Source organism: Anas acuta, chromosome 8 (genome assembly GCF_963932015.1).
Source record: "Anas acuta chromosome 8, bAnaAcu1.1, whole genome shotgun sequence".
In the NCBI taxonomy this organism is placed as follows: domain Eukaryota; kingdom Metazoa; phylum Chordata; class Aves; order Anseriformes; family Anatidae; genus Anas; species Anas acuta.
Window position 1 is genome coordinate 29443403 of NC_088986.1, and position 26623 is coordinate 29470025.

Genomic DNA, 26623 nt, shown 5'->3' on the forward strand with positions numbered 1-26623 from the left:
GCCTCAGAACTGAACTTGGTGCAGGAGATGTTGAGGCTGGTGCAAGATGTGCACACCTTAGTAGTTCTTTAATATCCTTCTGCTTGACTGGAAAAGAGATCTAGTTTCCCCAGTGAAAATCCATAGCCTTATGCTACAAAAGTCCATTGTGTCCCTGTCTTTACAACTAAACTTACAGAAGACTTTCAAAATTTTCACCAATGTGTTTAGCAGTTTGAGGATGAAAGCTGAGGGCCAGAACACGACTGTCTTGAGGGTAGATGGCAGGAAGCTTTGCAGTAGAGAAGAGCAAAACAGTCTGATGTATGTGCTTTAGTCCATGTTGACAGAGACAAGATAGAGCTCTGTAAAGACTGAGAGTGCGATAACATAAAAGTCATACATGGAAGTCTAAGAGGATGAGAATATCTACCCTCTGAGAACTGATAGAAGCAGATCAACAGCTAGAGAAAGAGTCAATTATTCCTTCTGTTATCTTGCAAACGCACTATAAAATTCATTATTTGTATAAATAACAAGCAGGTGTTCAGGGCACCTTAAACTAGCACTTCACTAGCTATTAAGTCTTGATGACACCAGTGTTAACAACTTCAAAGGCCATTTTAAGAAATGTATAAATTATATCTCAAGAAATTATCTCACCAAGTATTTGAAATAGTGCACAAACATATACAAAGTGATATCCCCAGAGTAAAGGCACAAACCTGTTCAGAAAATGACAGGATACTGAGATCTGTTTTTCTGCACATTATGCTGAGAGTCTAATTTATTTCTTCCTTCAGAAAAAGGAAGAGATCATTAGTCTTCTTTTTTCTCTCTCTTTCTCTCCTGAAAGAACTAGAAATAGCAAAAATAAATCCTTATCACGAACCATTAAGTTCTCTTCCAGAATCTTTCAAATATCACAGCTGAAGTTCTCCTTAAAATGTCAATGTCCCATTTCAGTGTTAGATAGTCACTGCTTGTTCTATTATTACTACTGCTGCCTACCTTGAAAAAAAAAGTCTATTCACAATATGTTATGTTTAAAGATATGTATAAGATGTTAAACTGTCTTTCCATCTCTCTCATACTGTTTTATTTCAATAGCATCCGGGCCTCTGGAATAATCACTATATTAAGGTTAAGTGCAAAAGAAAAAAAAAAAAAAAAGAAAAGGTGACCAAGACGATAGTATGTATTTGCGCAGTTTCATGTTTACAGTTTATGCTTTTCTTTCAGGAAAGTTAGCCAGAAGCTTAGCAGAAACATGAATCAAAGCTATATATAGCCAAAGATGGATTGTGGCTATGTCTGTAGTTAAAAATTTTTAAAAGGTCGGTTTTCAATAGAACTTGTGCTGAATTATGAACTGTGTGCTTAATTGCACAAGAGCCGTTTTGTGTTGCATCCCTCTCCTCCCACACAGGTGTTCTTCCAGGGTATGCTAAATCTTTTAGTGGTTCATTCAGAGGCATATAGGCCATTGCACGTTTTCAAGTACTGCCATTGTCCTAGTGGTCTGTGTTAGCTAAACTAAAATCATTTAAAAATTTTTCCAGCTAAATATTTTCCCTTGTAAGTGTGAACACTATGATCATCTAAGCCTACACTTTCCCCCCCACCCCCTTATTCATTGTTACTGGTTTTGAATTACAAGCTCCTTATAGCAGTGACTATCATTTCCTGTATGGACAGTAGTTAATACGTTTGGTGTACTGCTGAAACTTTAATGAATATTACTAATTATGCAACTTCTTCACGAACTGTAACAGGGCCACATGGTGCCACAACATTGATTATAACAAAAAAACTCACATAGTACATAAGACATTTGCAAGATGCTTTCCAATAGGTCTCAACCAGTTGAAATGTGTTTGACCTAAATGATTGAAAATCTGTTGACTGCAAAGGAAAAACACTCAATTCTTCAAAAAGAAGAAAAGATGTGTTTAAATTACTTAAGACATTCCAGTAGCAATACTTTAATTTTCTTTTGTTCTTAGGTTATTTGACAGTAGTGGTTGGTGAAAACAAATATTTTTGATGGCAGGAGAGCCTTACTCTTCACCCGTACAGTATGAGCTTCCTGTAGGAAAAGATTGTACGTGGTAAATTGCGCAGCAATTAAAAATATGCAGCAATGTCCTCATAAATAGAAAGTAACACACCATTAATTAAATAAAATGTTAGTTGGTAATTGTTAGAAATAGGTTTTTCTCAACACGTCCTTCATGGAAAAAGAAAGATAACCAGTCTACATAGTAGGTTAGCATTACTTTACCAGAGCACATGAACTTGATTTTTCAATCACTTTTATGAATTACGCATATACTCTAGGACATGCCTTGAAACTGCACTGTCACTTCATGCAGAGTCCCAGAGAAGAGAGCTAACTGTACAGAAATATATTGTCCTAGAAGTAGCCATGGACGGCACTGTAACTTGCAGACAGCTTTCTGACTCTCAAGTCTTGTTTTCTGTAAGAGTGTGGAATGGAAGGTCTTCTTGCCAGTATCAAAGAAGGTCATCTGGTTCTTTATCTGCAAAATAGTTATGGAATGAAGGCTCACTGAACACTCTGTCCTCCCATCCATGCTCCATAGGATAAAGAAATCAGGTAATCAGTAACAGGGATGTAAATATTCCTTCTTGTTCCATTACAAAGGCATGTTTCATGTTTCAATCTCAACCCCAAAGCTCAGACCCAGAACAGAAGGCCACCTAGTCTGTCTCCTGTTTTTGACTGTGACCGTTAAAAGATGCTTAAGAAAATAGAGAAATAGAGAGTATGTCTTAATAATTCTTCCCCTGAAAAGACACCCTGAATTTAGTGATTCAAAACCTGAAAGTCCATATGGATCATCATTTAAAAGCTGAGAACATTTAAAATGTTCTCAGTGAATGAGTCTAAACCTCATCAGGAGCCCTTTCATAGCTTTAGCTTCCAAAGGAATATAAAAATCCTAAAAGTCTTTCTGAAACAATACATTTCCTAGTGATTCATTTCTTAACACTGAAATAGCAAGACAAGGAAAGGCCAGACTGTACCTCTCAAGATGAAACACGCACCAGAGGTAAGCTTTCATCGAAGAACATTGTATTTTCTTGAGGTAAGAACACTTACATGGACGTTTTCTGCAACTGATCTCAGAACAAAGATCCAGCCAGACATTTGGGATGATCGCACACTCTTGACACTACTCAGTAGGACTGCTTTTACACACTGATTTTGACCCAGCTAGATTACGTTTCATCCGCAGTAGCCCTTCTTATATCTTTGCAGTTTGTCACATTTTTACTATGAAATGACATTTCACTATATTTAGGTTTATACATCTTTCCTGGCCAGCAAGTTTTTTTGATGCTGGTATCCTAGTCACAACTGCTGTTTCAGCATACATTCCCTCTGGAGGTTTTTCTCTTTATGCACACACAGCTTAGGTATTGCTTACAGTCTCTTTTTAAAATGACCTTTTTTTTTTTGTCTTTTTTTTTTTTTAGCCATATTTCTGTAGCTATTTAACAGACTCACTTGATATTTTCTTTAATATTATCTCATTTCTCTTTACCGTTACTTCTTTTAAAAGTCCTCTCTTCAGAAAAAAAGAAAAAAAAAAAAAAAGAAAAAAAAAAGTCCTCTATTGAGTGGCCATGCAGCCTAAAAACTTCCTTCTGGTTATATTTAATCTCATATTTTATAGATGTTCCTTTTCTTGGGGCTGAAAAACCTGCATTAAAGAACAGATAATTGAGTCTTTCCCAACTGATGGAGACATTTCTGATCCTTTTCTTGATGTAATTTTGCAGTGACATTTTTCAACATGAAGTAGGATCAGTGGATTCTTCTATTCTCCCATGGCAAGTTCTTGTGGTTTGGGAAAACACATATTCTTGCTTCTGCCACACTGCATATCTTTCTGTTCCTCTCAAGTTGCTTATGGATTCTTTTTTTAACAAGAATCCCTAATCGTTCATACCCATTTTTCATTTTTTAAATGTGCATCTTCAGTTTTCCCTTTGCTGTTATTTCTTCAGATCCCATTCTTGCCCTTTTCTGATCTCTGTTGTGATCTTCTGTACTGTGTAGTTTGTTGTTCTAATGATCCAGTCCCTGCTTATTTACAGTGTTCCTTTGTCTCTTCTGATGGAGCTAACTGCTCTTCTTTTCCATTTAGAGTGTCTGCCAGTTTCTTCTCTTTCTTTCTCTATGCTGCTCTTTCAATTGGTTGTCTTTTCTTCTGTCTTGTCTTCATGGCATGAATGGCCACTTTCCTTTTATGTGTCTTTGTGTTTCAGATCCTTACTTTCTTCAGGGATCTACAATTCTTGAATCTTCCACTCTGTCTTTTATTTTCTCCCCTGTCATGTCCTTAAATTCCCTTTAAAACTTGATTCCACGTACCCATGGCAACAGTCACTTTGGATTCTGTGACCAAAGAAAGCACTGAATTAATTCTGCAGTGCTTTTCTTGTTTACAAAACCAAATAAAAATGGGGGAGCTGAATTTTCCTACCTGATGAGTCAGCTCTCCACTAGAGCTGACGTTTGAGGCCTTTTTCTTAGAGCCGAGTGAAGACATCCAAAGGAACAACTCATTTACTGAATGTATCCCTTTCTTCTCTTTATCAGTTATTATCAAACAGAATCTGTTGGATTTTTACAAATTCTTTCACAAATACAAATTGTTCCCCAAATGTTCTCTGGAACAGTTTTGAGATGCTTCTTGATCTGTACATCTGGTGCTATCCCTAATTTGATATTCCAGTAGTGTGGCAGGCTGTCTAATAATGTGATACTCAGTCTATTCCCTGGCTCCTTGTTGTAAAAGACTTTCCCTATACGTCCTGAAATGGTCATAAATGCTGTTCTGACCAGATTTAATTACAGTTCTGAAATGCATTTGTAGATCTACTCTGCATAGTCAGGGGTTCATAAGGGTGAAATGGAACATAAATATATTAAGTTGAATTGCATTTGAAATTTCCAAAATTATGTTTGTTTGGTTTGGTGGTATTTGTTTCTGTTTCTTTTGTTTTGGTCAGTATTACTATTCTTCCTATACCCTTGTTCTTCCATAATTGTTCTTCCTGATTCATTAACTTTGATTTTAAAATACAAATGTGTACTTTTAAAAACAATTTCCTATAAAGCGCTTCTCAGAGCTGTTAACGTGAAACACTAGAGCAGGGTGAGGGTGGCAGAGCTTGCTTCAGCTCTCGTTTGCCTGCTGCCCAGCTCCATGCTATTCTGTGAAGGATTCATAGTGGTTGGAAAATTCTGGCCAACACAAGGCAGGAGAATGCATGCTTCTGTTACTCTGGGTGGAAAAATAAGGCTGTAGAAAAATTTCTATGTAAACTTTATTAAGTTTAGTGTTTCTTTCTTGGAACACAATAGAAGGATATGCCACCACATTGACAGGGGATGGTCCCACTGGAAAGTATTGAATGCTTGGTTAGGATGTGCTGGACTTTGGGATATCCTTCCCAGAACCTTTAGAGAAGAAAGCCAGCAATGGGCAACACATATCTGGGATGGTGAGGGAGGAAATAGGATAAACTGACTTTGTTAGCAGCCATCTGTTACTCCCACAGATACTGCTGCCTTGTGCATGAGTAATTAAAAACGTGAAACAGTGCAGCAGGTTCAGTCTGAAGGGATGCCTTTGCAAACCCTTGGCAAATGCTACTGGGAAGCTACAAGCATCCCTCCGTCAATAAGAACAGCTTGCTGCAGGCAGTTTGCAGGACAGGAATGATGAGAGCTGGTAGTAAGAGCTACTGAGCAGCTCAGCACAACGTACGATTGAATGCTACATAGATTCAGAGCACCAGCTAGCGTATTTGGGTAACTGCACAGGTGTTACATACATAGTATGCACTTCATCAACCACAGAACTAGGAGTGCAATGTGAAAATGGCTAGAATACGCAGAAGGACCCTTAATACTTAAGCAACTACATAGGTGTATACAGGGTTGAGTAATCCTGTGAGAAAAGGTGCTAGTGTATTTTCTCATGTTAGTAATACTAGAAACAAGCTGCTTATGTGATTATACAGATTGTGGAGAGGACTAGTTCTTTTAGCAGAAGACTATCCTACAAATGAGATGCATCTTGACCATCTGTTGCCAGATGGAAGTGTTCTACTTCTGAATCACCAGCTGCAATGACATATTTAGAAAATGAATCTTTCATGGATAGACCCACAGCGCAAAACTGTTTGTGATGATCCTCTGATACACATGCTGAGGTTATATTTTTTGTTTACTTGGCCTTAAGTTACAGTATGGCTATATACTCCTGTGAACATATTGTTATTTAGTAGATAGCGTACCCTGCAGTTCACACCCGCCCTTAGTAGGTATCCCAGCTGCCTGAATAAGTACATAATTTATCACTGAAATATGCAAACACAACCTAAGGGTTGTATTTTACTTTTATTTATGAAATTTGCAAATTTATTTGAGGAGTCTGTAGGATTCAGCGAATGTACTTCGGTGGCCAGTGGGGGCAGTGTTTTGATATTCAGGCAGGCCCAGAACACGCTGACAGTGGGCTCACATACCTCCACCTAGAGGTATGCACTTAAATTTTCCTTGTGAAAAGAAAATAATTTGTTGTTTTTGTTTTCTTTTTCTTTTGTTCCTTAAGATACTTACTGTGATTGTATTTATTTATTTATTTATTAGTGAGTAGTGATTAAGAAGAAGAAAAAATATACATGGGCTAACTGGGAGCTTTAAAATTATGCAGTAAAATTTTAAGTCACTTGTCTCCAGAATTATTCTGTTTTAATTAGCAGAAGATAGGACTGAACCTTGTAACAGAAAAAAGATCTAAAATCATATAATTGTGTTTTATTTTATAACTATTTGTTTACAACTTTGAGGACACAAGACTTTTTACACTGGGTTTAAAACATACCCAATATTGCTATGCTCTCGTATGGCCTGCATCATTCATACCTCATCGGGCATTGATTATAATTGGATTTCAATGTCTGGTAAATCTACTCCTGACTGCACAGCAAGATGTAGAGTAACTATTTTTAAAGTTCTACATATTTGAATATTTTGATTCTAAAACAGAGAGAAAGATGAAGACAATAATCTATTCCAAAAGCTATGTGGGGAATTATTCCAGACAGTTACACTATAATAACTATTTTTGTGAGTGTCTCCCTGCAGAGATTCTCACTGACTCTCATCCTTCCCTGATGGGGGGAAGGTTTTCTTGTATATACTTTCTGAATTGCAAGTGTTAGCATGGTGGAAGGTCATTGTTATACCCATGTCAAATGGGATTTCATGTCAACACCAGGATTTTACTTCTTCACTCCAGTGGAATATTTTTTTAAATGCAAAGCTGTAGGATTAAGATTTGCCTTGAGTTCACAAATTAAGTCAGTTTATGAAATTCTTTTATTGGTTAATGCCATATTAATTTGCCTGCTTGCAAAACAAGTGCATTCTTCCTTCATCTTCTTAACATAAAAATGACCTTGTTATTTCTAATAATGTAGCTTGTTGGGCAAAGCCTAATCCTATCGCTACAAACATAATCCAGGGAATCCTCTTCTTGCTGATATTTTTTTACTATTTGAACTCCAGTGGGAGATTTTGATTTGATGGTTGACAGGCTTCTGGGTCCTTCTAATGTTAATCTTCAAATAGTGAATAATCTAAGAAAGAGAGAGAGATAGTTTCTCTCATTTTTAGCTTTCATCTCTCATGGTTGGTAATGAGATTGCCTCCCAATGATAATTCAACTGTTTGTTTTACAGTGTTTTTTTTTAAAAACCTTATACTTTTAAATTTTAAGATATGAGAGCATCACTTAGCTCCCAGTATCATGACATATCCACATCCAACAGATGACCAGCAAAGAATAAAGAAACAAGACACATTTGTGCAACTTATTTGTAATCACCAGGGAAAACGGTGTGATGGTATATGTTGTACTGCCTCCAATCCTGGTAACATTCTTGTCTGTACTTCAGTTACTTTTGACCTAGATTTTGTTGTTCCTTGGTAATCACTGAGGGCCTAGCAGATGCTGCAGGGGCCTTGTTGGCTATGGATTAATATATTTATGAGATGGAAAGATATTTGGAGACAGTGGCAAAGTGAGTAACTGCCCTAGGTTTCAGAGGGAACGAGCATCTGAAATTTATTACTAAGGTTCACCAGTTAGTAGCACTCATGAATTTTCAGGTAGCAAAAACAGTTTAATGTCTTTTCCTGCTCTTACCAAGGTAATATGCAATTGATCTCTCCTTGCTCTCTCAGGTGAAAGCAACCAACTCTTGCATAGCTTAGATAATTTTCATTCACTTCACACTTTATTTTTGGATATAATTTAAAATGTTGAATTTGATCTCTATGATCTGTGTCCAAATGATCTGAAACAATCGTTTCAGATCTTAACGATCAGTATCAGTTATAATCTATTGATTTTTCTTGCTTTATACTTAAGAAATTGAAAAAACATTCCTACTGGGGAGAAGTGGCTCTGGTGTTTTTCTTTTCTTACTCTGGGAGATCTGGAGCCTGAAAGGAAGATCATTTTTATTTTTTCATTTTACAATACTTTTTTGTAAGAGAAAGGCTGTTTGACTGAGCACAAGCTCCCTAGCATTTTACTACTGAGAAAAGAATAGTCTTATGTTACAGGCACACCCAAGAGACTTGTATGTTCCCCTAAGATTTGCTGAAGACAATTTCTATTTTTCCCAGAGCTATCATGTTCATTAGGCAACATTTACTGAATAGGTGAGCATGCAGCTAGGTGCTTATTTTACAGAAGCTTTTCCATGGAGAAATATACTTTGGGTCCTGAAAAACTCATTCAAGTTAGATTTTTTTTTTTGTATTTCATTGCAAAAAATGGTGTCATTTTTGCAGTGTTAACACAGAACTTCTGAGATGCAAGAATTAGTGTAACAGCAAAGCAAACGGAATTAATTCACATGAAATAGAAAGTGAGAAATATTGCGGTTACATAGAAGCCAAGATGTTACAGTAAAAGATCTTATTTTCGAAATTGCCATCATAAATGATGGGAAGGACATAAGAACAAATTATATTAGCTTTATTCTGTAATATTATTCTACTAATAAGGTAAGACCTGATAAGACTACAGCATTATTTTCTATCTATTAACATTCTGCTCATGATTTTTAAGAATAGTTCAGCTTCTCAAAATAATGTGAAACTTTGCTCAACAAGTGGTTCAAATGCAATGAATGTGTGTTTAGATGAAATGCCATCTATTTGTACATGTATATAGCTCTGCAAATTGCATCATCATATCCTGGTGTCCTTTAGCACACTCATATCTGTGTATTGCTGCATGACAGAATCTGGTCATGTTTCCTACCTTTAAAGCATTTTTAAAGTGTGTACAAATTACCTTTTTTTTTTTCTTTAAATGAAAGTGGAAGACATAAGATTTACACTGACAAGTACCATTTATAAAACTGAAAATAGGTAACATAACTGATCAAACCCAGTGCAGAAGCCATCTTTGTGCAACATTTTCTTTTCCATTATTGATTCCAGATGCAATAAAGCCCTGTCTTTTCCATTTAACACTTCTACAGCAAGAACCCTGGACAGTTACGCAAAGCATATTGCTTTCAATCAGATGAGACATTCTCAGAGAGTAGAATCCTTCCTGCTTTTCATGCTATCATTTTTTTTTTTCCATTCACTGCCTAGCTGTACTTCTCCTGACTTATTGCTAAGTACTTCCTCCTTGGTGTTGATGGACTTCACCCGTAAATGGAAAGAGACAGATGAAATAGAATATGCAATTTATATTTCTTACTGATTCTCAAACAGCAGGGAAGCCTATGATGGAATAGACATCTTGTAATGATGATACAGTAGTGTCTTAGATATACTTGGCAGATATATAACAAACTATGGAAGGTGAGCAGCACTAGGCTCTTAAATTTCCTTCATGTTGGCTTTCACCAAAAAAATAAAAAAAGGTCATGTGAGAAGAGAGTCAGAGAGTCATACATTGTCAACTGTGGATAACACAAGTAGTAAAACAGTGAGGTTAGGGGACTTCCTTTCAGAGCTGTGGGTATCTGAGTTCATTTTGTGGCTCTGGTAGAAACATGATAATATATTGCTAGATGTCATATTCAAGCTGCAAGCCCAAGCACTTCCTCTTCTGTTTCTGAGTAATGCTGGAAATGTTTAAACTAGGAATCTTATTTTTTTACACTAAAAATTGTGTAGAATTTCCCACAGCTCATTGCAGATGTCCCATCCAAAGAGCAGGGCTCTCTGTGACCATGAAGGACCTGAGCCAGTAGTCCTGTGTAGTAATCACTTCTAGGATTGATTTCCAGGCAAACATAGGGCAGTGACTCCGTTTTGTAAAAACATTCTGCTATTTTGGTCTAGCTGCCAAACTCCTATCCTCTTTACATAGTAGCTAAAAGTTAAAAAGAATTACCTTAAACACCTGAACATTTCTCTCAAGGAGAGGTACTGAGGTTCTTTATAAATAAGGGTGTCTTGGGTTTCTCCAAATGTGATCAGAAACAAAGAACATGTTGATGACAACTGCATAAATTGTGGATGTTTGGCATACAGCTGCCAACTTAGCTGTGGTTCATAACCAGCCTTCATTCAGAGTTGCAGAGAGGTATTGCCCCTCAGTCAAACTGCGCTGTCCTGAGCTGCTCCTAGAAGCTTATGCCTGCAATCTTTCTTCCAGAAAGGAAACAGCACAGATGTGAACGTGAATCCCTAGTGTAGCAGTGAAGCAGATTGGTGATGACATGGCAGGGGCAGGCGTGTCTAGAGACTGATCTTGTAGGCTACTGTTAGGCATATCCCCAAAAGAGCAGCTGAAGGCAGGCATGATAATGCCTGCAGTGGGTTATTGCCAGAGTAACCATTTCATAGGCTGCCTAGTAGCTAGTTACATGAAAAGACTCCGTATTACTAAAACAGAAGAACTTATTTACCAAGAGCCATTTACACAGATGTTTGTAGCATTTCAGCCATGCCCTCACAGGTGGTTTCTTGATGCTTCATTCAGGCTCACTCTTTTTCCTCCAAACTCAGAGCAACAACCTCAGGAAAGGCAATCTCATACAGGGTATGTATTTCTCCTGTGTAAAGGATGTTCCAGGCTGCAGCCAGTGCAGGTCTCCATGTTATGAAAAAGGAAGAGCTGGGACACACCTCAGGCTCTACAGTTCATCCCCATTTATGTGCCTGGAGAGCTTTACGTGTCGGTGGACACCCAGCCACAGTACTTAGGTGACAAAAAGAAAAGCATGTCTCTCCTTTAATGCTGTGCTGGAGAAGAATCTTAGGTCCTCCTTATTCCTCAGGTAACAGCCGAAGAGCAGCCATGTACTGGTCCTTGATGCTCAGAGCTTGTTCTCTTCTCTTCAATATACTGTCAAGCACACAATAAATAATAACTGCTATGTTGGCATCTGTTCAATCAGATGAGCCTATAGTCCCAATGTGCATAGCTGTGCATGCACATCTCCATATGCAATATTAATGGTTATATTACCTAACCATACAAGTGAGTGTCAAGCAGTCCCTGGGATTCTTGCCTGAGTAAAGATTTGAATCCAGTGGAATATGACCAGCAGAGTTTTGGCTTGGATACACACAAATAATTTAAAAACTTACTTATCTATTTCCTTGATAAGTAAGTTCAGCCCTTAGCAACCTGAGAGAAATTTCAAGAACATATTTGATACTGCTTGCTTATGAAGCATTTTCATATTAATTGTTTTGAGAAAACACAGGCTGAACACAGATAACTACTGCTGTGCTTGACAGCACCAAAAACTGTGCTAAAAATGCCCAGAGTGACAGGGTCCCAGCTGAAAAACTAATAGCTCCCAGGGAGCCCCCAGTTGGTGCATATGCAGGTCTCACTGCACAGAGCTGTATCTCTGTTTCCACATTTCTTCTGACTCAGACAGAGATGGAGGCACAGTGTCAGACTCCCCCAGCCACTTTTGTGAGAGGAGAGGGGCATCTGAGATGCACAGTACATTGCTGGCCGCCAGGCTGCACGCACACATACCAGTGTGTGCTTTCCCAGTGTTATTGGAAGCATCTGCCCACTCTGTTCCTGGACTGTTCAGCCCTGAGCCCTGTATGAAATATGCACGTACACAAGCAGAGCACAGGAGGGAAGGGATCCAAAGGCAGAAGTTAAAGGAGAAGAGTCAGTGGCAGATTACTGAAGCATTAGAGGGAGGAGAATCAAAGAGAGATTTGGGATGGTATGGAAGAGAGAGGACAAGCTGGGTGATGGAAGTGATACATGAGAGAAGTGGAATGAGGAAAAGGGAGTATGTAAAAGTGATAAAGAGGAACTGGGGGATAAGCACATGGAGACAAGAAGGAGAAATCATGAAAAAGAAAGATGAATAGGAATGAAGAACAGTAAAAGGCACAGCTGAGAAAAACAAAAGAGGGCTAAAGGACTCTTTCAGTATCTCTTAGGAATAATTTTAAAATTAGAGATTTTAAAAATTAAATTATCAAAGCAATATATTTAAGAAAATATTTAAGAAAGAAGAGGGAGATCTAGAGGGGCTGCCTAGCATTCAGTAGCACTGTTATAATTGTTGAAGATGCTAACTCCTCTGGAGGTTTTACCTAATTTACTTTAGCAGTCATGAGCTGGCTCCTAGAATCATCGTATTCATGATGCATGGCTTTCTGCTGGTCTTTTCCTGCAGCAGGGATTAGTACTGCAGGATTTTGTTCTAGGCAGTTGATGCCTTTTTAAAAGCAAAAACAACAACAACAACAAAAACCACCACAGATCTTAATTTTCTTGCAAGGAGCTAGGAAATGTTTTGTATCTGTGGTATTGAGAAGAAACATTCTGTGGATCCTTCAGAACCAGAAGTCTGCTGTACTGGGATTTCAAGGCATGACTTCACAGATTGGTAGCCCTGTGTTACTGTGCTTCTGTAGAAGCCTGGTAGATTGAAAAATTTTAAGCCTTCACCTAATGTTCCCTCAGCAAAGCCCTCTAGTGTAAACTTTAAGAACGTGCTTAAATTTCTTTGAAGTCAACAGAATTCAGAAAAACTCTAATGAAAAGAAATAAATGTTTTGTTTTGATACTAAAAAGGTCAAAGTGAGGAGTGATATAACTAAAACAATTATAAGTACTAATATTTGTATATATACTGTTATTTGGAACAAAAACAGTTGTTAATGCTAAATTAACTTCAAGTACTTTCAAGTAATAAGTTAACTCATTTCATAGTGGTATAAAGTAATATGCACTCCTCTGTCCTGTTGTACTTCTCACCATTCTTTGTTTTGGTATATTTGTGTTTTAGCCAGGCCTTTTATAGTTTGTTGTCAGCATGTTAATCTCAGCAATGCCAGCTTGTTACAGATGGACACAACGTACTTTGCTTTCTTCACAGGTGAACATGATTTCAAACATCAGGCATAAGTCTCAGAGAAGCCACACAGTGTTGCCATGCTTTGTACTTCTTGAGGTAAGAAAAACTGTAGTTATATTGCTAAGATTTTTTGGGGCATATTTTTTAAGAAGACAGTCAGTGGCTGCTGATTTATATTTACCAACAGATTTATGGTTGCCTCAATACTGAGTGCTATCTGCTGGACAATGATCTATTTTTTTGCAGCTGTGAATAAAATTTCAGTCCCTGCAAGCGTAACGTTTTTTCCAGCTCTTTCAAAAGATGGAATTAAGGGGGGTCCTTAAACATGCAATTTAATTTTAAGTGGATTTAATGCTCAGAATTGCCAAAATCCAGCAATATGAAGTACCTCTGAGATGGACCCATATAGTTATTGGTGGATAAAACTTCATACTTTAATTCCATTAGTCTAGAAGACTTTTAATTCATCAGTCTTAAAACACCTTATCTTTGGGGTAAATATAATTACTACCATTTCTCACATCGGGAGCAGTGGAACAGAAAGTTATAGAAGTTGTTCAAGGCTATTCAGTCTGTCAGGATTGGCAGACATTTTGGAATGATGCATATTTCCCCCTGTACTCGGCTCTGGTGAGGCCGCACCTCGAGTACCGTGTTCAGTTTTGGGCCCCTCGCTACAAGAAGGACATGGAGGTGCTTGAGCGGGTCCAGAGAAGGGCAACGAAGCTGGTGAGGGGCCTGGAGAACAAGTCCTACGAGGAGCGGCTGAGGGAGCTGGGCTTGTTCAGCCTAGAGAAAAGGAGGCTCAGGGGCGACCTTATCGCTCTCTACAGATACCTCAAAGGAGGCTGTAGCGAGGTGGGGCTTGGTCTGTTCTCCCACGTGCCTGGTGACAGGACGAGGGGGGATGGGCTTAAGTTGCGCCAGGGCAGTTTTAGGTTGGATCTTAGGAAGAACTTCTTTATCGAAAGGGTTGTTAGGCATTGGAACGGGCTGCCCAGGGAAGTGGTGGAGTCACCATCCCTGGAGGTCTTTAAAAGACGTTTAGATGTAGAGCTTAGGGATATGGTTTAGTGGAGGACTTGTTAGTGTTAGGTCAGAGGTTGGACTCGATGATCTTGAGGTCTCTTCCAACCTAGAAATCCTGTGATTCTGTGATCGGTACTTCAGTTTTGACTGCTTTAGCCTTGTGAATTGGTCTGTTTTGGTTTCGTTGGTGGGGTTGTCTTTTTATTAACAAGTGACTCTGACCCTTGGAGATCTGGAGAAAAAACGGGTCGAGGCAGGGTTTCATGGGGCAGCCTTTCTCTCTGGCAAGCCAAACGGCCTGGGGGAGAGCCAGCCCCAGAAAAGGGGGCCCTCAGCCCCCCCCAACCCTCGTCCTTGCTCCACATGAGGGCATCTTCCGGGCCTCTCCCAAGGCAGCCACCTTCGGCCTTGCACGGGCCGCTCCATCACAGAGCTTTGCCGAGGTCACAGTGGCCACCAGCGGGCCCGCCCTTGCCCCGGGCCCTATAAAAGGGGCCCCCCTGCCACTGGCCCGCCACTTGCTCAGCGATTTGGTCTTCCGAAAGCCAGCGGCTGAAGGAAGGCCAGAGTTAGGAGCAAAGAGAGAGAGAGGCGAGCAGCAGCCCTTCTCAGTGCGAGGACAAGAAATTGTTCCTGGGACCACTGAGGAGGATGTCTGGCTCTGCAAGAATGCGCCATGGGTCAAGGGCCAGCGCCTCCAGCACAAGAACCATCAGTGCCCAGGAGGTGTCTGGTGCCCGGCCCAGAGGCTATTTCGATAAATATAATTGGAGCCGAAGCGATGTGGGGAGCAGGCCGGCCCCTCGGATGCACACCAACAGCAGACCTGGGCCTAGCCGGAGGTCCAGTGAGGACAGCAAAGAGAGAGAGCGTGGGTTGGAGGGCCACGGGAAGCGGAGCCGTGCCCAGAGGACGGAATATGATGCGGGACCCAGCCGTGGCCAAGGGAGAGATGCCATCAGGAATTCCGTGAGTGAAAATCAAGCGGAGAACGGAACGGACCCGAGGCACGGAACTGGGAGGCGTCCTGGTGCGGCACCGTGGCCGGAAAATATGCCCAATGGAAGGCAGCCTGTGTGGGCAGTCCCTGCCAGGGACTGGCTCGTCCTCCAACCCGCGGAGCCCATGGAGGTGGGTGCACAAGATGAAGAGCAACCGATGGAAGTGGACCCACCTCGGCCACAACAAACATGGGAGTCCCCCGGCAGCTCTCTGAAAAGTGTCCTCAAGGAACACCGGCAGCTGTGTAGAAGGGCTCGGCAAGCTCCCTATTCGTCATCGCCCAGGCTCCACTCCAGGCATTAGCCCGGAGCCAAGTGGCAATAAAGAGCTTTGCCAATTGTCAGGGGTTGTGTGAGTGCTTCTTTCCCATCTGGCAGCCCTTGTGCGAGAGGTGGCAGCCCTTCTGCGCAGAGCCTCGAGGAAGAGCCCAAGAGAGGCCCCAGTTCCCTTCGGGCTGCTGCGCTGGGGTGACAGGTGGAGTCCCCAAGGGCCACCATGCGCCTTTAACATATGTGAAAATAAACCGAGGGGTGCAAACAGTAGTGTGTGAGTGATTAGAGCTGGCTAATTGCTTATCTTAGGAGTGAGTTTCTATATCTGAGTAATTGGTAATGACAGACGTGGAGAAGGCTGAGGTACTCAGCAACTTCTTTGCCTCTGTCTGCACTGGTAGAAGGGCTTCCCACATCTTTTATGATCTTGAGGTCTTTTCCATGTTTCAAATTCTGTGATTCTGTGATATTGAGTAAATTAAGCTCCATTTAAAAACAGTTTCCTTATATCTTGCTCTTATATTTGAGACCATTCACACTATAACTACTAAAGACACACACACACACACACACATATATATATATATATATATATAATTTTATGCTAGTAGGTCATGCTTATGGTAGAGATTACCCTAATTACATCTGCCCTGCAGTGGAGCCAGAGCTGCAGCATGGCATAGCTCTGTTGGGCTCTACTTGAGCCACTTTGCGGTTGACCAGTCAGGCTCCCCCATCCCCCAGCACACAAACTGAAGTACCTGGCTGCTATGGCTGTGTCCCAGCTGCTAGCCTAGCTATGCGAATGGTAGCTTACCAGGGCTATGGCTAAGAGCACTGCACAGCCATAGCTGTGAGCAGGACTGGGAGCACACTGGTTGCACCTGTGTATGTGGGGCAGCAGGGAGAGCACCTGTGGGAAATCTTGTGCTAGTATCTAGGTGTAAGTGCGCTACGCTGCAGTCACACAAGTTCTGTGGTGTGCAAGTGTCCCTTTTCTGCTCTTACAATAGGCATATGTTTACATCTAGAATGGGCCAAACTACATTGTAACAAATACATTATTATACAACAGTGTATATCTGGTGGAACCCAGGAAAATGTTGATTTGAAGGAGACCCTGACTGCCTTATGGAGCAAATCTTATATTGGCATCTCAGTTTAGAGTAGTTGTGCTCATTTGTATGTACAGAGGTTTTGTTCCCATTTTTATTTAAACATTTCTATGTCCAAACATTAGAATCCTGTATTAAAAACAAACAAACAAACAAACAAACACGTAGCTTATCTTTTAATGCATGTTACTGGTGTTTCTAGGGTTGCCAGCTGATTTGGTATGGGGTAGCTTGAGGAAAAGAACTAAGATGTATTTTGAGCACAAACTTTCCTGACTTATTGTGCATGCTAGTATCATTGGGTTCTGTGGACTACAGATCTTCAGATAAGCATTGCTCAGGGTGAGGGAGAGTGGGGAATTTTCATTCAATTTTCTACTAATCCACAGACTTCCAGTGTTGTATTGCATGTGCCACCTGGGGCTTACTACAGAGACAGCTGGGCATTGTTATGCCTAGATTTTATGCTAACTGGCAGCACTTAAATTGTGTCCTGGTGGTTTCAGTGATGCTTAATACTGGATTTTAGAAGCAAAAGTTGAGTAGTATTAAGATCCATCTGTGGATCTAGTTCCTAAAGTCTCTGTGTCTTGGTACACATCTCCTTACCACACAGTGGTACTGGGAAGTCAGTGCTTTGGTTGCTGTGAGATGCTCAGAATATGATACATTTAGAGATATCCAATAAATAGAGGGAGGGTGATGTCATGAACTGTGGAAAAAACATAGCAATATTTCAAGGAAGACTTGTGCATGGCATAAACATAATGACTTACATGACCTTTCCTGAGAAAGTTTTCATCCTCCACAGATCCTTGGCTTTTAAATTATTTATTTATTTATGCCAGCACATTTTGGAAGTTGCGTCCATGTGGATAGAAAATTGTTTCATCATCTGGTATTATTTCTGTCACATCACTTCAACTAGTTTTGTAACTTGGCAATTCATATTCACTCTTTTCAAATAACATTTGTGATCCACTGTGACACAAATCACTGCAGATCCTTTGGCTTTTCTTGCCTGTGTCATGTCATGCTGAGACTGCATCAAGATGCATGACCTCTGTATCATCAAATCTAATGGCATTAAGGGATCAAAAAACCTGATGATTTCATGATACTGTTACATAAGTTTATGTCATGGAAGTCACTAAGGAGACAGTAGAGAGCAACTGAAGTAGTAGGTGGGGGTCAGGGGACATGGTTTCTATTCCCGAACATTGGAGGGAGTTTTTCAGCCTTATTCATATTCTTCCTTGTTGTTTGTAAAATCTGAAGAATAATTCAAGCCCACAGTGGATAAGATATGCAAACAGAAGACAACAGATGTATAGTAGCAGTACTATATTCTATAATAGCTTATTGTTTGCAGTGTTCTCTAGGATGACAAGGTGGTCAAGAAGTGTAACAACTGTAATTCTTTTTTAAAGTAATTGGATAAGAGAAGTATGCAATATCTGAGCACCTGAGCTGAAGTATTTGGGTGATGAGAAGGAAGGTCTGTGAGACGTCATGGCCTTACTTTAAAGGTTTCATTATATGTTCCTCATTTCTCTAGCAGAAGAAATTAATCCACCCACATATATCAAAGACATAGTAAGGCAAAAACTGTACTTATGCTTAGGCAGCAGCTGAAGAGCAAAAGAAGAAATTGGGTGAGTTCAAGTATCTGTAACCATGCAGCCACATGCTGATAAAGCTGAATAGCAACCATGAGGTGCCAATGGTGGTGACAGTCATTTGGTGGTGATTATGTCCCTGTGGAGACCTGATGTCTGCAATATTTATAGGACTGGGCTATCTGTCAGAGAGACCATTTATTTGCAGAGGCACGTTAATAGTTAAGGTGGCTGTAAACAGCTTCCCCAGTCTCTATTTCAAGATTGTATTTATAATGGGACATAGGAAAACTTCATTTTGCTGGAAGACTGTTAGCCTTTATTTACTTGGCTATTAGAGCACACGTGAAAGGGATACAGGATATGACATGGGACCGTACACAAGTCCTAGCTTGCTTCTCAGAGAAGCACCTGAGGTGCTATTTCTCTCCATGCTACTGATGTCCTGGCAGCCTTTCTCCAGAGCTCAGCAGCAGCCAGAAAGCAGGGAGTTAGCCCTCAGACAGGCAATCTGGGCTGGGTGGCAAGCAGGGGCAGAACAGCTGAAGCTATGTGAAGATTGGTACCTCAGCCCTAGAAGGAGACATGAAGGTGCTGGCTGGAAGCAGCAGCAGGGAATAGTTGCATTACATGCTAGTCAGGTTCTATTTTACTCTTTGCAGAAATGTATGACTTTTTCATGAGTAGCCTGCAGGTTAGGAGCAAAAGAAAAGGTGGAGATCAGACTGATTTACATGAGGGGAATGCTAAGACTAGTCTCTTTCTTGCAACAAGATAGAATAAGGTGTGTGCGTGTGTGTGTGTGTGTTTTTTTTTTCTCCCTTCTCTTAGAGCTTGCTCCTAAGCATAGGCTCAACTCTGCTAAGTAGTGGCATTACATCATGAGAAAATTTGGTAGATCTAGTTTCTATTCTTTTGGTCTTTCTAGCAATACCTACCTTATATAGTGGATTTATTTTTTTTTTCCCTAACTTGTTTCTGACCTAGGGGGAGAAATTATTTAAACAGATAAGATGTACAAAAACTTCTAGCTGCAAGAAAACCAGGGCCTCTGCAATCTTCATTCTTCTGGTGATGTTAAGATCTACGCATTTCAAAATGCTAGCTCTTCTCTACAGAGCAGTTTTGTAAGCTGCTACTGTCAACCTTTCATAAAACCTCTGTCCTCTTCAATTCACAAATGATAGAAGAAGATATTATTTGGGTATTCTGTTATCTTTTCCAGATTGTTAGTGCAATTCAAAGAGATGAACCTTCTTTTCATGTGTTGATCCTATTGGATGGAGCCTGGAGTCCGTATCCAGCTACCTAAGCTGGAGGAAAAAATGTAAATTTTATAAGACTTTGAAAGCTCAGAAGCTGAATTTCTATGGCAGAACCTGAGCTGTGCAAGCATCTGTTACTTCCTGTTGCTGTCAAGAACTTCTGCTGTGTTGAGGGATTTTTGAAACAGCAAAAATCACATGGCTTGCTGTAGCTGAGCAAACCAAGCTACCAGGGCAACTGTGAGAAGTTCCCATGACAGTGTTCCCACATTGCCCAATTGAGGAATTCAGAAAAATATTGTTACCAGTAGCTGGCTTCAAGGACAAGGTTTACGTGACTGCTAATCACAAGGGGGTTGTTTTCTTGCAGGTGGGGTTTTCTTGTAGTTGTTTGTCTGAGTGCTTTTGACCAATAATCTTGTGTGAAACACTGTCTGCCCCTGTTAAGTTCACTATAAAAGTTAGGCTATTCGGGCAATAAAATGGAGCATGATCTGACTCTGCTGGTGTCTGTCGTGCTTTCGGCCATGCTTCCTGCAACACTGCTGGTTCAAAGCATCATTTATACAGTTTCGTTTTTGTCCTCCCCCCCCCCCCTCCCCCCCCCCTTTTTTTTTTTGTCTAAGGCATTGAATTCTTATAGCATGTTGCTGCTTGGTTATTTATTGTTTTCCTCCAAGCACCTTTTCCATTAAAAAAGTTTATGTAAGCGTCAGATTTTGAGATTAATCTCCTTAAAGCCATGAAGTATCAAAAGTTAGCTTTTCTGGCAATACCAGCTCATGCAAATCTTATGACAGACCGTAAATTCAGATTTCAAAGGTCCATTATTCTCCAAGAGTACTGTTCAGCTGTCCTTTGGACTAAGATTTCCCTACCTTTTCCATCCCTACCAAAACCCTGTTTTATTTCTACCTTCTTTGTGAAGTTTTAACTCATTTGTTGCTTTATGTTTTTATAATACACATGCTGAAAACAGCTGTCCAAAACTGTGAGGTAACCTCAACTCTCTCTTTAATGGAGGTAATTTAGATATGACAGTTAATTGTCAAAAATGCCTGGTGGACTCAGGCTAACTACCCTAAATCTTAACTGTACTAGTTTTAAAATGACTCAGTATCACCAGATGCAAGCTTCTGCTATTCTTGCAAACCTCTGTGAGTTTAGGTTTAGGTATTCTAGGTACTCTGCTATGAAAAGTATTAAGTGGTGCTATCTAGACAGTGTTTCATCTCCCCCACCCCGTTATGAATATAGAAATATACTCATTGGAATCTCTAGAGAAGATATAATAACTTCTTCACCCTGTATTCACATTTAGAAATTACTGAACTTACATTTTTTGAACACAGAAATTAGAATATTAGTATGTCAGTGGGCAGATTCTTTAATACATACAGCTGTGAGAATAGTATTGACTTCTGTCCTTCAGATGGTAGTTACATTAATCATCTACCTCTCTAAATTTTGTGGAAAACTTGTGTTAATGCATAACAGACTTCTGAGTTCTTAGCACAGAGCCCTGAACTGTGCTTAGCTGTGCTGATAGGCTTTGTCCTTTTTTCGTTTTTACTGGAGATATATTTTGTAGCAATACATCAACGTTTTGTGATTCTTTTTTTAATTATTTTTTATTTTTTTAATGCTTCTCAAGAGATCCTGGCTGACATTTCCCTTTGCCTTGGTTGTGCACTCTGCAGAGCTCATTATGCAATTTATTCTCTATTGAATTGTGAGCTTTCTCATAGCTGAGAGTCAAGATGACTCAGACAATTTACAGCTGATTCAACAGTAGGAGGTCAATCTTTATTTCTCCTTTACCCTTTGGGTTCTAAGGATTTATTTTCTGCCTAAAAAGGGCATTATGTATAATCTCTCTCTTGTGTAATTTTAAAGCCTACCACTTCCTTCTCTCTCTCTCTCTCAGTTTTGTTTTTTTCTCCCTCTGCTTCCAATACCTAAGTAGCTTGTCAGCAGTCTTAAAACTTGTAGCCAGTAAGGCACTTGGCATAGGATGCAGAAACTAGTGGCATATGAATGACTGAACTGCAATTGTATGAATTTGTGGCAATGCTGGAATGCCAACAAGGAATTAAGTGAAAAGTATTTCATGTCTCCCATTGAAGTACAGCCTTTAAAGTCACCACTTCTCAAACAGACTTTTTTTTTTTTTTTGTAAGTTTCAAAATATATTTTTCTTTAAATCTTTATTTTTTTCTTTTTATTTTTCTTTTTGCAATGGACCCTTAAGATATTCCACTGAATACACTAGATATGCATACTGGAGTCTGCTCTTAGACAAATAAGGTTATAATGTACAGTGGTATGCTGCTACCAAATGTATCTGTTGGTGCTCATTTGTGTATTAGTCCTCATTCCAAGATTTGTAATTCTCTTCAGGTATGGAGTAAGATGCCTGATAAGTCCTACGAGGAGCGGCTGAAGGAGCTGGGCTTGTTCAGCCTGGAGAAAAGGAGGCTCAGGGGCGACCTTATCGCTCTCTACAGATACCTTAAAGGAGGCTGTAGTAAGGTGGGGGTTGGTCTGTTCTCCCACGTGCCTGGTGACAGGACGAGGGGGAATGGGCTAAAGTTGCGCCAGGGGAGTTTTAGGTTAGATGTTAGGAAGAGCTTCTTTACTGAAAGGGTTGTGAGGCACTGGAACAGGCTGCCCAGGGAGGTGGTGGAGTCACCATCCCTGGAAGTCTTCAAAAGACGTTTAGATGTAGAGCTTAGGGATATGGTTTAGTGGGGACTGTTAGTGTTAGGTTAGAGGTTGGACTCGATGATCTTGAGGTCTCTTCCAACCTAGAAATTCTGTGATTCTGTGATAACTTTATGCTTCAACATGAAGTGAAACCATACGTAAACAGGGAAGTGTAATATTAAAATGGCATGCAGATTTGTTTCTAATAATACTGTTATGTGTTATTGATCTCTTCTCCATGATTTAGCTCTTAATGTTCTGCATAGCCCCTGAGGTGCAAAATGTAGATCCTGAAAGGAATTTTTCCTGAAAGAAAAAACTACAAAGATTATGGTAGCAGTTCTACCCCATTAGTAGTAATGATGATAATAATATATTCAGCAGGTTTTTGATGATGTTTTAAGGAAATGAAAACTGTTTTAAAGCAATGCCATGCTTTGAATACCATACATCAATGTGAACTATCAGAACAGGATTAAATACACACAGTCTTTGATGAAAGTGAAATTATACAGTGACTTAATAGGAAAAATAAAATAAATACACTTTGGGTGAAAACCCCACTTGCAAAATATCCTTTACAGCATTCAGTGAATTTTGGATATCTTTGGCTTGCTGTTTTGTGGAAAGTTGTTCTTTCAATAACAGGTATCCCTTTCACTCATTTTGATTTAGGGAAAACTTGTTTTTGATTTCATGGATCATCTGAATTATGGGCGATGACTGTTTTTGTTTTCAAATCTTGTATTCCATTAACTACTCCTGGCTTAGGAGTTCAGGTACAACACAATCCCAACAGGTGACACAAAGCAGAGGTTTTAAGGAAATACGTGAGCATTGAAGGAGGGACTAAGTGAATTGCTCAGGCAGTCTTTGTCATTATTTTTTTCCAGAACAGTATAATTAAAACATCTTAACATCTTAAAAAGCAAATGTCATGATTGACTATCCAATGGCCTCATTCCCAAAGCAAACAAAATTATTAGACCTTTTAAAATCTTGTTGGATTCTATATACAGATTGTTTGACAAAGAGTGTGCAGGGAAATACATCTCTAGAATTTGTGTGCTTTTCCTCTGTTCCAACAGACTCTCTTCCTTGGCAGAAACAGGGAAGTTTACCTGCTCGGAGTCTGAGCCTTGTACATGTTATTGCCAAATATTGTTCAGCCTTTATTTACTGCACTGTTCATTTAAACTGCTATTGAATAGAAAGTACCTTATATATAATAGAAAGTACCTATATAAGAAAGTCATTCTTGCACAATTCTTTTCAATTGATAATTTCTGTAGTTCATTTTAGTAACATTTTACAATAAAATATGAATGTACCACAATACACATCTGTTCCATCATTGCTAGACAGAAGTACTCCACTGTTGGAAATGGTCCCCAGAGAGGCTCTGACTATTTGTGTAGTATTTTACTATCAAGAAAAGCAACACATTTTATTTGCCAATGCCCTGAAATATTAAACTTCGAGCCATATCTAACAGGATGGTAAATATTCAGGGAGAAGAGGATTTCAACACTAATCATTCACTGGGAGCAATGGAACCGTAAGAGAAAGAACTGATGCTGATGAGTACTAATTGTTCTAATGAAACTTATTAATATCTTCTACTGACAAGGCAAACATTGGAAAGCTGCTGCTTCTTTGAAATGGATAAAGCACAGTAATTCAATAAATGTTCTTTATTTGTAATGTAATCTTCCCAAGCAATTTCTGAGCTTGGCTCTCATAAACCAGTAACACCCTAGTAAGCAATTTCACTGTAGCAGATAATTGTTTAAGTTGTTAAGCACTTGTGTAATAGAGAACCAGATGCGAGTAAATGTCCTGCATGTAAGGGTTGTGCTAGTCACCCCAGGAAGTACAGAAATGAGCCAGCTCCCCTTCTTTCTTCATCTTCACCTGCTGGTAATGAAAGCAATTGGAGTAGTCAATAACATTAAGTGGGTACTATTTCTCCAGCTTTTCTTAAAGCCTTTTTTACTTACAAGAAATAGATCAAAGCACAAGAAAGCAGAAGGGAGGATAGTAAGGAGAGCAGGATCCAAGGGAGATAATCTGAGGGAAACTAATTCATGAATGATTTTTTCCAGAATTGTCTTGAAGTCTGAAGAGGTTTCTGGGTTCATTATTGCTCTTCACTCTGATGCGATGACTTTTCTAGCCCTGACTATGAGAAATGTAGAAAGAAGAAATTTTCCATCATTGAGTGAATGCACTGTGATTTACCTCTCTTGCTGGCCATCCTAGAAGTAGTTCTATACATGTTGGATAGGAACTTTCCTTTGTCTGTGGGATATTTTTAGTGTGTGTAAGTATATTTTTAGACAGTGTAAGTCTGTTTTAAGTCTTTTATGTCATAATTATCCCAATTAGTTTATAAGCTTTAATACTTTATATTTCTTTAAAACTCCCACACTAGTGATATTTTTTATGAAAGCTGAAATGAAAAGATTATCTAGAAGTATCTATTCATTATATAGATCTAGTAAGATACAGCTACCAATACAGGATTAAATTGTTGTGTATTAACATCAACGAACACTTCTCCTTCCTTTTTTTTTTTTTTTTTTCTTCCATTTCTGGGGAAGAGTTTATGATAAAAAGTCTTCTGTTTTCCCATTTTCACTACCCTTGTTTCTGGAGTTGCTAGTTACAACATTATTGCAAGAGAGTTGAGAGATTAAACAGTGAGTACATGATTTAAACCTATGTGGATGTTATGCGTTTTTTTAGACTCGTATGTAATACACCATATGGAGTTTTCCTAAACTCATTGTTGACTTTATCTGAGTAACTAAAGCTAAGGTCATCAGGGAAAAATATGAAATTGTGCCTATTTCTGTGTGCCTATTATTTTTTTTGCTAACTGTAATTTTAATTGTTTCTAATGGAATTAAACAGTGGACATTAGGATGCCTAATAAGCTAAATAATTTGCTTAAATCCAATTTGGATACTGTCCTAGTTACTATAGAAGCAGTATTCAGCATGCTGGATATTGGCATTGCTCAATGATGAAAAGGTTAATGCCATAAAAATTATGTGTCCTGAGATGGTTGTATCTTTTTAGCAACCGCCCACTCCATTTCCCTAAGGTTAGTTTTCATGCCAGCTTAGTGAGAATCTGATCCTGCAGCCCTTATGTTCTGTCCTCAGATCTCCTACTGCTTTTAATTTCTCTAAATTAACAGAATTTGGGGGGGGCGGGGGGGGGGGGCGGGGGGAAGACACCAAACTCTAATAATATTTTAATGTCTATTTCTGAGATATACTTCATAATTACAGCATTACCACAGTGCAGTCACTTCAAAGTAAATGAACCTTCTGTAATGTGGCGTGAGGAAGAACTGCGTGATGCTTTAGGGCTGTTAGAATAAAATCACTAGGTGGTCTTAAGAGGAGAGACACGCTGCTAATAGTTCTGGCAGGTATCAGTTAATCCTTTCCAAAAAGGAATGCTGAAGATATTTTATGTTACTTGAGTGTGTCCCAGTGATATGTCCTTCTCACCCCTCAACCGCTTGCCAGGCCTAGGAAGAGGATCTCATACGTGGCAAGCCACACTGTTTGTGCATCAAGTTCTCTTCATGGTGTCCCGCTGTCTGTGCAAGTACAATAGTTGCCACATGAACTGTTGAGCTGCTGTGTTGTAAGCCTTTTGCCCTGGCAGAAGCCCACAGAACGTCCCACTTACTGCATTTTCCCACAAGAAAATTGTAATTTCAACTGCTGATGTTCTTGCCAACTTTATAAGTGTACCCTTGTACAATCTCTCTCCCCCCTCTTTAATCATTTTGGACACGTGATCACTTGCCACTTCCATTTTTTAGTACAGTTTGTCAGGAGTTCAGCTGGTTAGCTAGGTGAATAAGGCACTGAATAAGGACTTCTAAAAAGCAGTGATCAAAGGAAAAGACCTGTGTATTATCTAATCAAGCATCTATTTAATTACACAGTAACTTGACAGCGTCCCCGAGTTATATCTTAAGCTTTAGCTTAGCAATTTCTTGAATATTTTTAGAATATTCAGAAAATATTCTGAATATTCCAACTATTTTCAGAATATTTTTAGATGAGAAAGAATCTCAAGTATGTGAGTTTAATTAAGAGCTTGAAAACTTTGGTTATTAATAATTTTAACATTATTAATAATTTTAACACCAATGATGGCCAGTTACCACAAAGAATCTT

General features: G+C 39.4%; 1 protein-coding gene across 5 annotated transcripts in view; it reads left to right on the forward strand.

Annotated features, from left to right (window-relative positions):
* PLPPR5 (phospholipid phosphatase related 5) overlaps window positions 1-26623 on the forward strand; it is a 257024-nt gene that overhangs the window by 132800 nt on the left and 97601 nt on the right. For all 5 annotated transcript variants that reach the window (XM_068690249.1, XM_068690246.1, XM_068690250.1 and 2 more), the window contains one exon: window positions 13429-13503. In XM_068690249.1, coding sequence (XP_068546350.1) covers window positions 13429-13503 — 75 coding nt within the window. The remainder of the gene's footprint in view (window positions 1-13428; window positions 13504-26623) is intronic.